General features: G+C 37.0%; 1 protein-coding gene across 3 annotated transcripts in view; it reads left to right on the top strand.

Annotated features, from left to right (window-relative positions):
• ANO4 (anoctamin 4) overlaps positions 1 to 14,715 on the top strand; it is a 457,427-nt gene extending 442,712 nt beyond the window's left edge. For 2 of the 3 annotated variants that reach the window (XM_045084796.1, XM_004742962.3), the window contains 3 exons: positions 9,778 to 9,883; positions 11,534 to 11,729; positions 13,923 to 14,715. In XM_045084796.1, the coding sequence (XP_044940731.1) occupies positions 9,778 to 9,883; positions 11,534 to 11,725 (298 nt within the window). In that variant the 3' untranslated portion in view covers positions 11,726 to 11,729; positions 13,923 to 14,715. The remainder of the gene's footprint in view (positions 1 to 9,777; positions 9,884 to 11,533; positions 11,730 to 13,922) is intronic. The other variant, XM_004742961.2, reaches the window with a different exon arrangement.
• Positions 14,716 to 18,118: the final 3,403 nt, after the last annotated feature.

Raw genomic sequence — 18,118 nt, 5'->3', positions numbered from 1 at the left:
TCTCTACTCAGCGGGGAGCCTGCTTCCCCCTCTGTCTCTGCCTGCCTCTCTGCCTACTTGTGATCTCTCTCTGTCAAATAAATAAAAATAAAATTTTTTAAAAAATAGAGGGAGAGTAAAGATACAGAGAATAAAGATATAGAGCTTCAGAATGTGATGAAACTTAAATAATTATCAACTTAGACTATTAGTTGTTATAGGTTAGCCTTGATTAACCACAAAGTTAAAAACCTACAGTAGAGATACAAAAGAGAAAGGAATCTAAGCCCACCACTAAAGACAGCTATCAAATCATAAAGGGAGAGAGGAAGGAAAAAAATAAACAGGAACTACAAAACAGTCAGAAAATAATTTAAAAATGGCAGTAAGTACATATCTGTCAATAACTACTTTAAATATAAACAAAATAAATTCTTCAGTCAAAAGACATAGAGAGGCTGAATGTATAAAAATCAAGACTGATCTGTTTGCTACCTATGAGACTCACTTCTGATGTAAGGATATAAATAGACTGAAAGTTAAGGGATTGAAAAAGATGTTCCATGCAAATAAAAACCTAGGAAAGCTGGGATACCTATATTGTCTCCTTTAAATATAGACTTTTTTAAGAAAAGAATATAATAGACAAGATCATTTTATAATGATAAAGAGGTCAGTCAAACCAACAAGATTTCTCAACATACGCAACACAGGGGCACCTGGTATATAAAACAAATATTAATAGACCTAAGGGAGAAATAGATAGCAATACACTAATAGTAGAGAACTTTAATACCCCACTTACATCAATGAATAAATCACCCAGACAGAAATTCAATAAAATAATTTTGGCCTATGTAGCATGTTATAGATTTATACAGAACATTTCATCCAAAAGCAACAGAATACGTACTTCTCAAGTGAACATAAAACATTCTCCAGAATACAAATCAAAGCCACATAAAATAACACTTTACACCAGTCAGAAAGGCCAAAATCAACAAGTCAGCAAACAACAAATGTTAGCAAGGATGTGGAGAAAGGGGAACCTTCTTACACTGTTGGTAGGAAGGCAAGTTGGTGAAGCCACTCTGGAAAACCATATGAAGGTTCCTCAAAAAGTAAGAAATATAGCTACCCTAAAACCCAGCAATTGCACTACTAAATATTTACCCAAGGGATACAAACATAGTAATTTGAGGAGAACCTGCACCCCAGTGTTTATAGCCTCAATGCCCACAATAGCCAAACTATGGAAAAGCCCAGATGTCCATCAACAGATGAATGGATAAAGAAGATGTGTGTGTGTGTATATATATATACACACACATATACACATATATATGTATATATGTACATATACACACATATGTATATATACATGCATGTGCGCATATATGTACATATATGTGCATATACACATGTGTATATGTGTGTGTACATACACATACATACATGCATACACACAATGGAATTTTTCTCAGCCATCAAAAAAATGAAATCTTACCATTTGCAACAATGTGGATGGAACTAGAGGGTATTCTGCTAAGTAAAATAGATGAATCAGCAAGACAACTATATGATCTCATATGTGGAATTTAAGAAACAAAAGGGGATCAATAGAGAAGTGGGGGAGTAAAATAAGATGAAATCAGAGAGTGCCGGTCCAGCCCGAGAACAACACCTGAAAGTAGGGCTGGGAGATTTAAGGAAAATAGAGAGAGAGAGAGAGAGAGACAGCGGGCTCAGGAGGACTACCCCATCTCAGGCGAGTAGCAACTTTATTTCTTCAGGTAACCACTTTTATACAGCTTCAGCACAATGCTGGTATCAATACTCAATCATATACATCAGTGAAAAATGAATCAGGCAGGATGTTAACAGGCTATTAACCTCCAAAATTTGTGATAATCTTAAGGTTCCAAGAATGTGTTTTTTCTCAAGACAAGTCATAAGTGAATCACATAAAACTACGCAAATGTTATTTTCACCCTGAATAGCCTTTCAGAGTCAAGCCATGCGAGCGTCCCCACTGGACTTGCTCCAAGTTCCCTTGGCACACAAGGGCGTCCCCAAGTGTGTCCAAGTTCATTTCTTATCCAGGCTTCCAGAGCCATAACAATGCAAACAGTTTCCAACAAGAGAGGGAAACAAACTATAAGAGAATCCTAACTATGGGAAACAAACTGAGGGTTGCTGGTGGAGGGGAGGAGATGGGGGATGGGGTAAACTGGCTGATAGACATTAAGGAGGGAAGTTGATATAATGACCACTGGATGTTATATGCAAGTGATTAATCACTAAACTCTGACTCTGAAACTAAAATACATTGTTAAGTATATTGCATTTAATTAAAAAAAGAAACATTCTCCAGGATAGATCATTAAAACAAATCTTAATAAATTTAAGATTGAAATCACATGAAGCATCTTTTCTGACACTGGTGGTATAAAATGAGAAATTACAAAAATAAAACTGGAAAGATTCACAAGTATGTGGAGATTAAACATATTACTGAACATCTAGTGGGTCAAAAGGGAAATAAGACATAGCTTGAGACATTGGGAAATAGAAATACAGCATAACAAAACATATGGGATAAAGCTGTCCTAAGAGGGAAGTTCATAGCAATAAATGTCTACCTCAAGAGACAAGAAAAATCTCAACCTAACTTTATAGCTCAAGGAACAAAAATAAACAAAAAGAACAAATGAAGTTAGTAGAAGGAAAAAAGTAACAAAGATCAGAGCAGAAATAAGACTAAAAACAAATAGAAAAGATCAATGAAACTAGGAGACGGTTCTTTGAAAAGATAAATAAATTGACAAACCTTTAGCTAGACTCCTTAAGAAAACAAGATTCAAATGAATGAGAAATGAAAGAAGATGCTTTATAACTGACACCACAGAAGAACAAAGGATCATAAAAGACTAGTGAACAATTATATACCAACCTAGAAGAATGGATAAATTCCTTGAAACATACAAATTACCAAGACCAACTCAGGAAGAAACAGGAAATTGGAACACACCAATTACTAGTAAAGAGATTGAATCAGTAATCAAAAACCTCCCAACAGGGGCTCCTGGTGGCTCAGTCGGTTAAGCCTCTGACTCTTGATTTCCGCTCAGGGCGTGATCTCAAGTGGGCCTCCAAACTGGGCATGGGATTTGCTTCAGATTTTCTCTCTCCCTCTGCCTCTCCCTTTCTAAATGAACAAAAAAAACCTCCCAAGAAACCAAAGTCCAGGACCATACAGCTTCACTGTTGGGTTCTACTACCACATATTCAAAGAATTGATACCAATTCTTCTCAGAATCTTCCAAATAATAGAAGAGGAGTAAATACCTCCAAACTCGTTTTACATTACCCTAACTCGAAAACCAGACAAAGACACCACAAGAAAAAAAAAAATTACAGGCTAACATCCTTGGTGATGTTACTTACAAGAGTAGGGATGTATCTTAGTAGCATGGTCGTAAAAGAAAAAAAAAAAAGCAAGCCTCAGAAGACTATGTACAGTATAATATCCTTTCTAGAAAGTTCAAAACCAAAACTAAACAGTATGATATTCAGACAAATGAATATTGATACAAACTTTTGTTAATAATAACAATGAAATTCAGAATAAGGAAAGCAAGGGGATGAGGAGAAGGAGGAAATGGGGGTGAGGTATAAATTTTTGATACGGTTTTAATTCTTGTGTTACATGGTAGATATATGAGAGTTCATCATATTAAGTATTAAATATAAAGGTTAGAAAAAAGAACATGAATAGATCAATGAGATTTGTTTAAAAAAATTAAATATGATTAGGCCAATTCTGTGTACCTGAGGTTGAAAATAATGTTCTATGGAAATGCAAAGGATGAAGAATAGTCACGAGGCTTTTGAAGAATAAAGTGGAGATTTTCCATACATTAGAATTAGTATAAAATTATAATAATCAGTATAGTGGTATGACTGGATCAAATAAATAGAAAATGGAATCATTTTGAAAACTTAAAAATTGCACATTAAAGATATAATCACAAAATAACACATACAGTATGATTTCATTTATATGGAGTTCAAAGCAGACAAAACAAAGCACTGTTTATTCAGGAACACTTGTGTAAGTAGTGTAACTATAGAGAAAAGCAGGAAATTAAATAGCAGTTAACTTTCTGAGTGTCTGGGATTGCTTTTGAGGCATTTCTAAGTTATTGACTCCTGTTAATATGGTTAAGACACATGTTCTGTGTTTTAACGTGGATGGCAGTTATGTGAAGTTCACTATCATCCTTTTAAATGTATATATACTCTCTCACTTTTAAAAATGGGAGTAGATTAACTATACCTGTCAATGGAAAAAATATATATATTTGCAAACCAATAATCCATTTCCTGAGAAACAAAAGCTGCTTTAGAGAATGCACTAACTTAAGTGGGAACACCCTGACTTTCCCACAGGTAAAATTGAAGTCAAGAAATTACAAGTGTTACTTTATGAAAACAACTCTGACTTTCTTGAAAAAAAAACTCTCCAAACATTAATTCCACTGGACCACTTAGTTTCTTTGAAGGTATTAAATGAAGATTAGAGAAGTAGCACATTGATTCACTTAGCTTTGAAACTTAGCTTTCTGTCTGTTTCTACAGCAGCACCAGGGTAGTGTTTTCTTTGCATAAATAAATAAATAAAATAGCACTGCATCAAAATAAATATTTGACATTTGGCAAATAAATAGCACCACATCAAAAACAGAGATGAGCACAAAGACATCTGAGCACCTCTCAGACCTGTGCCTCGTTGGAAAGTCCAGTGGGATCAGTAGTAGGCTGGCACATCAGCTGAGAGCTCTACCTGAAGCATTCATCTGCAAACTCAAAGAAGAGAGGGGAGAGTTCAAAATTTTAGCACCTGGTGAGATGGAAAACATAATTGTGTTACTAGGGAAACCAATGTCCAAAGAAACTTCATGAATTACCTAAGATCATAAAATGAGGCAGACCCCAAATACAGTTTCAGTGTGCTTTCCAGTGCATAGTTCTGGAGAGAACTGAGGGCAGTGAAGCAGATGATAGCCAAACTCATTAGCACACTGCAATTTAATTGTCTTAGAGTAGCAATGAGGAGTCTTCTAAAGAGAAACTTGACTTTTTGATACAATGACTTAAGAGAGTAGGAAGGCCAGAAACCTGCTGTTTCTGAAAACTGAAACTTCTTAAAAATTTCATAGATTCTGAGAACAAGACTCAGAAGTGCCAGTGTAGGCACATTGCATCCTTTCTGCACAAATTAGCAGAGCTCTGTGACAGATCCACAAATGGTTGTATACTATACAGAGGTTGAGCCAATAGATGCATATTCTCAACCACTGGATCTCTGTATAGAAATTATCTGATATTGCCATCTCACTGTAGCCACCAATGTAAGTGCTTTCTAAATATTAATAGTGTGTATTGCATGGAGCCCTGGGTGTGGTGCATAAACAATGAATTCTGGTACACTGAAAACTAATTTAAAAAAATACAAAATAAAAAATGACAATGTACATTTCATGCAGTCTGTAGTTAAAAACTCAAAATAAAAATATGTTTTACCTTCAAAAAAAGAATGTTAATTTTTAAAATATTTAAAAATCCATTAATTAAAATGTAAGATCACCACCTAAAAACAAGTGTATTCTTCTTTTTTGCATATTTCAGTAGTCCTTGCTTATCTGTGGGAGATACAGTCCAAGACCCCAAGTGGACGCTTGAATCTGTGGGTGGTACCAAACCCTGTATATGTTATGTTTTTCCCATACATACTTACATAATAAAGTTTAATTTATAAATTAGGCATAATAAGAAATTAGCAACAATAATAAAACAATTATAACAAAATACTATAAGAAAAGTTATGTAGTATCTCTCTCAAAATATCTTCTAGTAGTGTACTCACTCACCTTTCTTTTGATGATATAAGAAGATATAATTCCTACATGAAGAAATGAAGCAAGGAGAATGACATAGACATTGTGACCTAGCATTGGGCTACTATTGGCACCGTGACAGTAGACAGAAAGAGGACCATCTACCTGCTGACTGTGGTAGGGAAGGTGTGGTAACTGAAACCACATAAATCCAAGCAGCAGAATGGGGTGGGGCGGCAAACTATGACTTGCATATATGTACAGTTTGATAAACAGAGTCATGTTTGGTACTCTCTGTCATCATTGGGTCATAAAAAGTATTTCAATCTTTTCAGTCTTCATACTTTTATTTAATGAGTGTTTATATTTGATATAAATGAATTCATTTATTTGCTACAAATTTATAGCAGAAATTTAAGAGTGATATGTCCATATTGTGTCTTTGGAAACAGTCAAGGGAAAACCATGATTTTCCATCCAGTGAATTTAGGAGGGATCTGGGGAGGAAGAGATTTACTAACATTCTTCAAAGGAAAAGCTGAACAAGGTCTAAGAAGCGAAGAGCTGGGGCAATCACAATGAAGGGCAAAAGAGCAGTGTTGAGGCATTAATAGGAAAGGAGCAGTATGTTCCAAGAGTAATCTTGTTTTAATAAATGCTGTCATGTAAAAAAAAAGTTTAAGGAGTTAATGAGGGTAACTGTTGAAACAATTTTTATAAATTTTTTTAATAAATACAATAAATAATAATATAATAAAAGCATAATCATTTTTCTTCTAGAATGTTTACTCAGACTACATTTGAAATATAGGTAGCTAAAGAAACACAGAAATCACGTTTGTTATCTTAATTGAAGAAAGAACAGTTCCTGATTCTTGTGCTCTGCAAAAGGTTAAAAAAAATTAAAAAAAGAATAGTTCATGCAGACTTTTAGTCCTGAATAGTTTAGACCTTTGACAGGAACCATTTATATAACCATATATTCGAATAAAAATGTTCTAGACAATTACCTAATTGTCATCATTATAGAGGGAACCAATGGCTTGAAGGCACTAATAGATTAATTCTTAATTTCAGCAGATATGCACTATAAATATAATTTTACTGACAAAATAGATAATTATTATATACCATAAGCATTAATGATAATTAAGATGATGATTGTGAAGATAATAGTGACAGCTCATTTCTACAGTCCTTGGTACTTTCCAAAGATGCTCTGCATAGGACAAAAATTGACATATTGGCCAATGGACTAGGATAGGCAGCCCAGAAATAAATGCACACCTACATGGTCAATTAATCTGCGAAAAAAGGAGGCAACTGAGAAAAGTCTATAAAACAAATGGTATTGGGAAACCTCCAGTTATAAAACTGGACAGCTACATGCAAAAGAATGAAACTGGACCACTTTCTTATAACCATATAAAAAAAAATAAAGTCAGAATGGATTAATGACCTAAATGCAAATCCTGAAACCATGTAACTCTTAGAAGAAAACATGGGCAATAATCTCTTGGACATCAGCCACAGCAAAATATTTATGGATATGTGTTCTCAAGCAAGGGAAAGAAAACCAAAAATAAACTACTAGGACTACATTGAAATAAAAAGCTTTGGCATATCAAAGGAAATCATCAATAAAACAAAAAGAAAATTTAAAAAATGGTATCCTAGTAAATGGGAGTAGATATTTGCAATAGATCTGATAAGAGGTTTATATCCAAAATATATAAAGAACTTAACACCAAAAAAATTATCAGATTAAAAAAATAGAGTGAATAGACATCTTCCCAAAGAAAACATACAGATGGCTAACAGACACATAAAAAGGTGCTCAACATCACTATCAGGGAAATGCAAATCAAAACCACAAAGAGATATCACCTCACACCAGCCAGAATGGCTAGTATCAAAGAGACAAGAAATAAGTGTTGGCGAGGATGTGGAGAGAAGGGAATTCTTCTGCACTATTAGTGGGAATGTAAACTGATGTAACCACCGTGGAAGACATTATGGAGGTTCCTCAAAACATTAGAAATACCATACAATCCAATAATTTTACAACTGAGTATTTGCTCAAAGAAAATGAGAACGAAAATTCAAAAAGATACATGCGCTATAAACATTGGGGTACAGATGGCCCTTCTTTTCACTACATCTGTATCTTTGGGGTAAATACCTAGGAGTACAATTGCAGGGTGGGAGGTTGGGGTACCAGGTGGTGGGTATTATAGAGGGCACAGATTGCATGGAGCACTGGGTGTGGTGAAAAAATAATGAATACTGTTATGCTGAAAATAAATAAAAAATAAATTTAAAAAAAATTTTAAAAAGATACATGCGCCCTTATGTTTATTGAAGCATTATGTATAATAGCTAAGATATGGAAGCCACCTATGTGTCTGCTGATAGATGAATGGATAAAGAAGTGGTAGTTTGTATGCTTGCAATGAAATATTACTCAGCCATTAAAAAGAATGAGATCTTGACATTTGTGACAATATGGATGGGCCTAGAGAGTATTGTGCAAAGTTAATAAGTCAGAGAAAAACAAATACTATATGATTTCACTTAAGTGTGGAATATAAAAAACAAATCAAATGAACTCTTAAATACAGAGAACAAAGTGGTGATTGTCAGAGTGGAGGTAGGTAGGGGAATAGGCTACATAGATAATGGAGATTGCAGACCTCCACTTATAAAATAAGTCCCAGGATGAAAAGTACAGTATAAGGAATATAGTCAATAATGTAATAATGTTGTATGATAACAGATAGAGGTATACTTATGGTGAGGAATACTAATGTTTAAATTTTGTCAAAGCAATGTGTTCTATACCCGAAACCAATATAACATCGTATGTCAATTATACATAATTTTAAAAAAGATACTCTATATAGGAATTGTCTTGTATCCTCATATACAAATTAGTGCCAATCCTAATGTTAGGTACTATCTTACTTGAGAGCCTGGATAATCATAACTTTTCCTCAGAGAAGGGAATTTGGTATGTTTACACACAGAACTGTTAGAAGAATTAGCATCTCCAGACCTTTCCACATTTCTAATGGGGGCTAATGAAAAGAACACTGGGTTTAAGACATGTGAAAACTCTATAATATTGAGAGCCATTTTTCAGTTTTCCTACCTGTGACAATAGTAATGATAATGGCAAAGATAAAATGGAGTCAAATGAATTTACGTTCCTAGGACAGGTGCCTGGTTCCTAATAGGAACCAGGTATTTCACAAATATTTATGGGATTTGATGCTGACCCAAAAGTTATAGTTGGAGCAGATATTAGGAAGGCCTCCTCAGTGGCAAGTGGCAGAAATCTAGTATAAATGGACTTAGAAATAAATTTATTCGTTCAGGTAACTGGGAAGTTGGCAGGATGATAACTACACTAGTAATGGCTGGATCTCAAGCCTCCAGCTGTGTCAGGAAGACAGTGCCTCTCTGCTAGCTCTGTGTTGTTCAGATGACTTCCTTCACAAGCAAGCTCTCTCCACACAGTCTATGAGAACCAGCAACAGCTCCAGGATTTTACCTTCTGTGGACTTGTTATAATTTACTAAATGTTCATTCTAGCAGAAGTCCTGGTAAGGATTCTCACTCTCACTGATCAGGTCTGACTCATCTTTTGAACTGGGGTCAGGGGTCAGAGGGGAACCCTGCCTAACCCACATGGATAATTCCCCAGAGAAGAGATATTCTTTTACCAGAAGAAGAAAGATGGACAAGTGACAGATAGGGATAGAGATAGACAGTCTGGGATAGAGAAACTTTTTGAACTATCTATGATGAATGAGAACTACATAGTGGGAATTGAGGAGATTTGGGAGTCAGGAAAATAAGTTCGGAATATAACATTCATTCTCCTGTATATTTATAGATACCGAGACTACCGTGACCCTCCTCATTCACTGGTGCCCTATGGCTACACACTGCAGTTTTGGCATGTCCTAGCAGCTCGATTGGCTTTTATCATTGTGTTTGAGGTATGTTCTTTAACCTATTCCTTTGCCATAATTAAGTAACTAAGAGTAATGCATAAATGTAAATGTGAGAACTTTCAATGGGATTATGTATGTCCAGAAGTATTACAGTGATTTTATATAGCCTCTTTAAAAAGTCTTTTTCTGGGGCACCTATGTGGCTCAGTGGGTTAAGGCTTCTGCCTTCAGCTCAGGTCATGATCTCAGGGTCCTGGGATAGAGCCCCACATCAGGCTCTCTGCTCAGCAGGGAGCCTGCTTCCCTTCCTCTCTCTCTGCCTGCCCTTCTGCCTACTTGTGATCTCTGTCTGTCAAATAAATAAGTAAAAATTCTTAAAAAAAAAAAAAAGTCTTTTTCTTCCCCTTGAGTTGCCCAAGAAACAACTGAAAGTCTATTCTTGATTGTTTATGGGTAGGTCACAAATCATCAGTCCTAATGTTCTAGGGCCATTGTTCTTCATCTTTAGGAAAATTGCAGCTTTTTCCATCACTACTTCTGGAGAGTCAGATACATCATGTCTGTAATTTGCTTTTCACAAGCCCTCCGAGGTGATTCTTTCTTACGTAGATGTTCAAGGACTATAGTTTGGAAAACATTGAACTGGCTCTTGTATAAGTGGTAGCCTCTGTTGTGTTCATCACAACATTACTCACACTCAGGACACAAGTATTATCTTAGACTCAAAACTGACTTTTAATCTACCTAGCAATTACATATATTATATATCAGTAAAAATACATCATCTATTTTTAGTCTTTAAGAAAATTGCTACTAGAAATCATTTGCATTTCTGTGACTGTACTTATATATGGAAATTCCACCTCCTGTCACATATGTTAAAGTCAGATTAATGCAAACCAGGACAACTTCTTGGCTTGGACTGGACATTTCCTGTACCTCTTCTTCCATCATTTTTTCCTTCATTCCAGGTAACCAAGAGAAGATAAACTGTTCTTCCCTGGGAATTCAGTTATTTAATACTCTAGAATAATGAGAGTCTTTAAATTATCATCTAGTGCTTTACTGGTCATCATATAGACAAAGAGAAATGACAGTGTTTCTAGAGTTTCAGCTTTAAGTAAGTCAGGTAAAGAATTTGTGGCAGTTTACCAGAAAAAAAGTTTCTTCCTGAAATGATCACTTCCTTTAGGCCTACTGGTCATTTTCGTAATCAAAATTTACAAAGCAAATTTGGCAATCTGCAAAGCATTTTGAAATGTTTTCTTATAATCTTCCCCCATAATGCCCATTTTATACACAAGCAAATTGAAGCTCCGAGTGACTTCTTCCCAGGTACGCAGACACCTCTTCAGTAATAAAAGCTACAGAGCCAGGATTCAACCCCGGGTTTCCTGACTCCATGGTGTAGGTACTTCTGGCTCACCTTTACATTCTCTGACCACTCCTTCTCTGCATTCTTTCCTGATTCCTTTTCTCATTCCCTGAGAATTGTCATCAGACCAAGTTTAGTCCTCACCTGTCCCTGTGATCATCTTTCCTCACATACTTCCCCTGGCCTCCTTCCACTCTCCAGGCATTCAAGAAGCTCCACATCCCTGGAGTGAGAGGAGTTCTTGCACCAAGTTCCAGAGCTCTTTCCAGCTAAGGATGGTAAATAGAGCTAACTTATTGTATTCTCTTTTATGTTTTTAGCACCTCGTGTTCTGTATAAAGCACCTCATTTCATATCTGATCCCAGACCTCCCAAAAGATCTAAGGGATCGAATGAGAAGAGAGAAGTACTTGATTCAGGAGATGATGTATGAAGCAGAACTGGAACGTCTCCAAAAGGAACGAAAGGAGAGGAAGAAAAATGGAAAAGCACACCACAATGAGTGGCCATGACCAGGTAGGTGAGAAGTGTGCTCATGGTCTAAAACCTCTCCTTGGGCTGAAGGAGGCACTTTAAACTTCCTGAGTCAAAGCTTGTCATGTCCTACTGACAGAAATCAAACTCCTTAGAAGTTTCCCAAACCAGCCTGTTTCTAAATTGCACAATTTAATTTTATCTTCCCTTTGCACATAATTCCTGCAACTCTTCTCTACCTCCATGCCACTCTTGGTCTGGCAATCAAGGTCTTTAGGAGTTGGCCTCAGTGTTCCTGAAATAAACCTCCCTCTCACCCTTCCACTCTAGTCTGGAGATTCTCTTTAAACAGAAAGAAGAGACATGCTGCCTTGGGGATGGAAAGTCACCTTTTTATCTGACCCAAGATGGCCTTCCCTTCATCACCCATTTATTGTTTCCTACCAGGCTGGGCCATGTCACACCATACCCTCTAAGTTTTCCCCAGATTCATCAGCTCACTGAGTCTCACTTCTTATAAACTTCCCTGGTTATTTCATCAGTGTTACATATATTGACACATATATGGATCTGTATTATTAATTTATGATTTTCAAATAGTTATCAGGCTTCTCCAGCCCAATTTTAAGCATATTTAGGAAAGTCCTTATGAACGGTAATTTTATTCTTTCAACTAGTTAGCATAGTGTTAAGTACAAGGCACCCTTTGAACATAATTAAGTTGATAAAGGTTAGGTGGATTAAAGCTGAAAACATTGCAAGAAAGTTTCATAATGTTCCCACATATCTTATCAGAAAGTTTTTCTGAAACCTTCTCTCTGACACTTCTATTAGCTGTGTGTCCTTGGGCTAGTTAGCTAAGCTCTGGGCTTCTGTTTCTTCAGTGATGAAATGATAGATGAGCTCTCTCTTTTGGTATTCTGGCATCCAATACAATAGCATTTCTTTTGCCTTCCTCACCCATCATTCCTCTGTCTCCACTCGTTTGAAGACTAACTTTGAAATCATTGTTCAAAATTTGACCTCCAAAAGAAAAATGAGGTATATGTGGGGGAAAAATTATGTTTTTCACTTTTTGTATTGGTTAAGATGTAGCAGATATCTGCAGAGATGTTAGTGAATTTGTGTCACACCAGATCTGTGTTAAGAAGTCCAGAAGGCTATTATGAGTTGGATATGAAGATAGACTTGGAGGAAATCACCCAAATCCCAGACACAGGTAGTATAGTGGTATATAGATACTGAACAATGCTCTAACCCTCAATTCCAAAGTAGGCCTTTCACAATTCCAAAGTAGGTTTCACTTAAAGTCAAGACATTTTTTGCAGCATAATAATTTTGCCATTTCCCAAATTTGCCGTTTGGTTCTGTGATTTGGGAAAAATTGCTTAATTTTTCTAAGACTTCTTGTTTGGCAGAGCTGATGCGCAATTCAAATAAGGCAATGTATGTGAGACACATATTAAGCAATAAAGTGCTATAGAATACTGTAGGGGATTTGTATAGTTAAACATTTTGTTGTAGTCTTTCAGATTCTAGATCTGGTTTTTCCATTCTCTATCTGTAGGACCTGGAAGGGAATATTCATGTGGATTCGATTTCCACATTTGTAAAAGTAAAGTAGTTGGACTGAACAATACTTTAAGAGCCTATCCAGCTTTAATATTCTGAATCCTAGAATCTGTTCCAAGCCCCTGGTCCTGATACTCATTCAGATCACCTCTTCTGTGGCTCTGGTCAGCTGTCAGAGGAGAAAGACTGACTATCCAGATGGCTTTGTTTGGGGGTAGGAGGCAGACATTAGTGAAGAACATTGCTCCTAGGAGCTCCAGTGGCTAGAGACCAGGGTGAAGCAATGACATTACCTACACCCAGGGGCTGCACTGGTCTGTAGGGCTGGTAACCAACTGGGAGCTTCTTCTAGCCTCATCACAATGGGCTGCTCTCTCCCCAGAGGCCATTTCTAATTTTTGCTTGAAAGCATAGTGTTTATCCATCTGACTCTATGCCTGCAACAGTTGGCAGGTTGTCACTTTGCTTCAGACTGCCTTTCTGACTCAGTCTGTTCATCTGTAAAGCAGACATAATAATGTTTGTACCATACCTGACTCGATTTGGGGTTACAAATTCTTTAAATGCTTTTGATGCATAGTCAATACAAAACAACCATTACACACTGTGTTCTTAAGCCATCACATGTACATAGGGTTTTAATGCCTTCTTTTCTCTTTCTAGGTAATAGTTTATTTCCAAACCAAGGACCTGAATTCTGTTTACTTCTCCCAGCTGTGCAAAAGCACATCCAAGTGAATGACTAAAACGCAGCCGCAGTGCATGTTGCAGACATTGGCATCAGCAGGGGGGTCAGCACCCTAAAGGACTACTGGAAAATCATGCTGCTGTGAAATCACATTGCAGCACACAATTGCTATCTATCCATAGACCATTCTTGACCAAGCAAGCATGCACGTCATGGGCAGTTACATTCTCAAGTTTTTAAAACCAAGGGGAACTTGTATACTGGGCCTGTTTTTCAGCCTGTTTGCTACCTTTTTTGCATTCTACCCCATGTGAATTTTACAGACACTGGGCTAATAAGGGTATTCAAACACCTGGACACACATTCTTAGAATGTCATCATATGGTCCTAATTCCATGTCACCAAACAATAGATACAAGACCCTGTTTACAACTTTTTCTTTTTTTTTTTTTTTAATTTCAGATCTTTCTGAGGAGATTATTATATATGACATATCTATAGCTATATGTATGGCCATAGATGTATTTCTCTGTGTACATATGTATAGTCATGTATTCTTACATATGTACATACAAATACAGAGATATATAAAGTACATAGAAATTCCTTACTTGTAAATAGCCAAAGGGTACTGACATGAATGATAAATTTTCACATTTAAATAGTCATCAACATGAAGCCATGTTTAATGCTTGTATAATGTGATGCAATAAAATTTAAAATAAATTTATGCACATGGAATATTTTCAGTTGGGTCTTCTGAAATTCTGTTGTATTTTTTTTTCTCATAGAACAAGAGAAATCAGAGTGGGATCTTTAAAGAAATGTTTATTACTCCCACATACTCCTGAGAAATCACTTCACCCTTCAGAGAGACTATTTTTTCTAAATCCATTTTTTCCATCTTGTTTCTGTACTACCTTTTCAGAGTACGAAGCCACCTAATTAGAAATTTCATAGAAGAATATGGAAAATACCATTGACATACTTTGTTGAAGAAATATGAAATATAGCCAATGATAATTAATGCTGTTTTGATTACCTTGCTTACTAGTCTGGTCTGCTACTCATAGGAAGAAGCCATTCTATCTGGGGAGAAAAAAAAGTTTCTAAGCATGCCTGTTGTGGTAACTCTTTTTCTAGAGATAGCAGAACTTGCCCTTGAACTATGTTATCATCTTGTCTATTTCAGGGAGATGAGAGTGCTCCCATTACCATGTCTAACAAACACTGTCCTCGTTCAGATGTGTTCTCTCTTAAGCTGATTGATTCCCAAGTACCATAGATGTTTTCTTAGCTTTTATAGAAGCAGGCAGTCAGAGTGGCTTTGGGCAGGCCATAACTTCAACCATTTCTTATTTTTCTTTTTCCATGACCCGATGTTCATAGGAGTGAAATTCTAACCCCACCAGGGCCTAAACTGTAGAGAAGTACTTTATGGAAACTGAAGACAAAAGGCCATTGAAAGAGTTTTCTTTTCAATCTTTGGCGAAGAAGTCTGTGAAATACTTCACAGCAGCTGGGAGAGGAACTTCTATGAGAAGTCTTAAGAGATGAAATGCAAAGAGACATTCCAATAAAACAAAACTCGCTTTACTGACTTAGCTTGTAACTTCTGTTTGCTATGCCTCTCCAAGCTCCAAACATCATGGCCCAATAAATCCTTGAGGCAGGGAGAGCAGCAAGGGAAAAAGAAAGAACTGCAAGTCCTTCTTTGGGTTTGGAATGGGCCATGAACATTCAAAGCTAGGTAGAGGACTACCAAACACACTTGTCAGGACCAAGAAGTAAAACATTTAAGTACCACTTTCTACTGGTCTGAGCATAAATGAACTTAAGACAGCTCTATAGCCAGAATTTTTTTCTGCCTGTGGAGTTCTGCCTTTGCTATTCCAAGTGCTTCAGACAATCACAATTCCTGATATGTTTCTGGCAAACAATTCTTTTCTTCCTTTCTTCCTCTTATACTCTCTTCCTCCCTTCCTCTTTCCTCCCACCATTCTGCTTGCCCACTCGTCTTCTCTTTCTTTCTACAAATGCAGTGAGTATACTTATTCACCTTCCCCGTTTGGGGTACAAGGAAAATGTGGTGAATATCTTAAGGTGTTTTTAGGTTTGTTGTGGGGAGAACGGCAAAGAAGGTGACAGAAGAGAATTTCTGATAGTTTATAAGAAATCAAGTGTAAGGAGTAACATCACCAAGACAGAGACATAGTTTCCATTTTGTGAGGAAGAGCAAAGTCAGGAACCTAACAACTATTCATGGATAAGGCCACTGAGAAAATTTAGAATGCAGGAGTGATGCTGAAGCACCCCCGTACAATGGAGACCAAAAAAGACCACATTAGAAGAGCAAGAGGAACAGCTACAGGCTGACGGCATTGCTCCTCCTCCAGGCCGATACAGTGCTATGCCAAGGTCTTTCCTGAGCCTCAGTTCCTCCAGGGAAGATGAAGAGTGCTGTGTGGACATTCAACACCTCCAGCATTATGGGTCACTTTTTAGCAGTGCCCCTTCTAATTGTCCCCCACAGAAGTTACAGGAAAATCTGCAGGACTTGGCCACTGGGATTCTGATTATGACGGAGAGGAGAGAAAGTGCTTGCAACAACCAATAGTCAGATCTTGGAAAGCTGAGTTCTTAGCTCTAATGCCAAAGAAGTAGTCCCAGCCAGTGGCTTTATCTGCATGGCCATAACCAGGGAACTTGGATGTAGATCTGCCTGATTCAGGTCCCTAAAACACACAAAATGGCTGAAAGCACCCAAAAAACCCCACAAAATCCAATGATATGCTGCCTAAAAGACACACATAGACTGGGTGAAGAGATGGAAAAAGATATTTCAAATAAAGGTAGCCAACCAAACAAAACCCAAGTACAGCTCTAGTTCTAGCAAACAAAATAGGTGTTAAGCTAAAATGGTAAAAAGAGGAAAATAGGGTCATTATACAATGATAAAGGGGTTAATCTATCTATAAAATGTAGCAACTGTGAATATTTACACCCAACATCAGAACACATAAATATATAAAGTAAAAGTAATGGAACTAAAAGGAGAAATGAACAGCAATACAATACTAGTTGGGTACCTTAGCACCTACGGTCAACAGATAGATCATCCAGACAGAAAATCAATAAGGAAATGGCAGATTTGAATAACACTATAAACCTAATGGAGCTAACAGACCTATGGAGAACATTCTATCTGACAACACCAGAATACACATTCTTCTCAAATGCACATGGAACATTTTCTAGGATAGACTATATGTTAGCAAATTCAGAAAGCCTGAAAGCATACCAAGTATCTTCTCTGCCCATAATGGTATGAAACTAGACGTCAGTAAAAGGAGGGAAACTGGAAAGTTCATGAATGAATGGAGATTAAATACTCTCCTGAACAACCAATGGGTCAAAGAAGAAATTAAAAATATCTTGGGACAAATGAAAATGGAAACACAAAACACTAGAACTTATGGGATATAGCAAAGCAGTTCTCAGAGGGAAGCTCACAACAGCAAAGGCCTACATTAATAAATAAGATATAACTCAAACAATCTAACTCTACACCATAATGAAATAGAAACAAGAAAAACTGAGCCCAAAGGTAGCAGAGGAAGGAAATAAATATTAGAGCAGAAATAAGGAACAAAAAATTTCAAAAGATTATCTTTTCATAAAACCAACTGTTGTTCGGGGGGGAGCAAGATGGTAGAGGAGTAGGAGACCTAAATTTCATCTGGTCCCATGTATTCAGCTAAATAGTTATCAAACCACTGTGAACACCTACAAATTCAACAGGAGATTGAAGAGAAGAATAGCAGCAATTCTATGAACAGAAAAGCAACAACTTTCTGGAAGGTAGGATGTGCAGAGAAGTGAATCCAAGGCAATATATGGGAATATAGACTGCATGGGGAGAAGAGCCAGCTCCCGGCAAGCAGCAGAGCAGCAGAACACAAAATTAGAAATTTTAGAAGTCTGCTCTACTGAGGGATGTGGCTCTAGAGGCTAAGCCAGGGTGGAGCCCTCACTGGGACAGTGTGGTCTCAGGACCCATGGGGTCACAGAAAGACCAGGGGTATTTGAGTGTGGCAGAGCTCCCAGGTATTGGAAGGGAACCAGCAGGGAAGGGTACTTGCAGGGAAGCCAGCTACAAGACAGGTGTGAG

This window comes from Mustela putorius, unplaced genomic scaffold (genome assembly GCF_011764305.1).
Source record: "Mustela putorius furo isolate JIRA1106 unplaced genomic scaffold, ASM1176430v1.1 tig00000788_pilon_pilon_pilon, whole genome shotgun sequence".
In the NCBI taxonomy this organism is placed as follows: domain Eukaryota; kingdom Metazoa; phylum Chordata; class Mammalia; order Carnivora; family Mustelidae; genus Mustela; species Mustela putorius.
The sequence above is the reverse complement of the archived record's forward strand: the minus strand, read 5'-3'. Positions and strand labels throughout refer to the sequence as shown.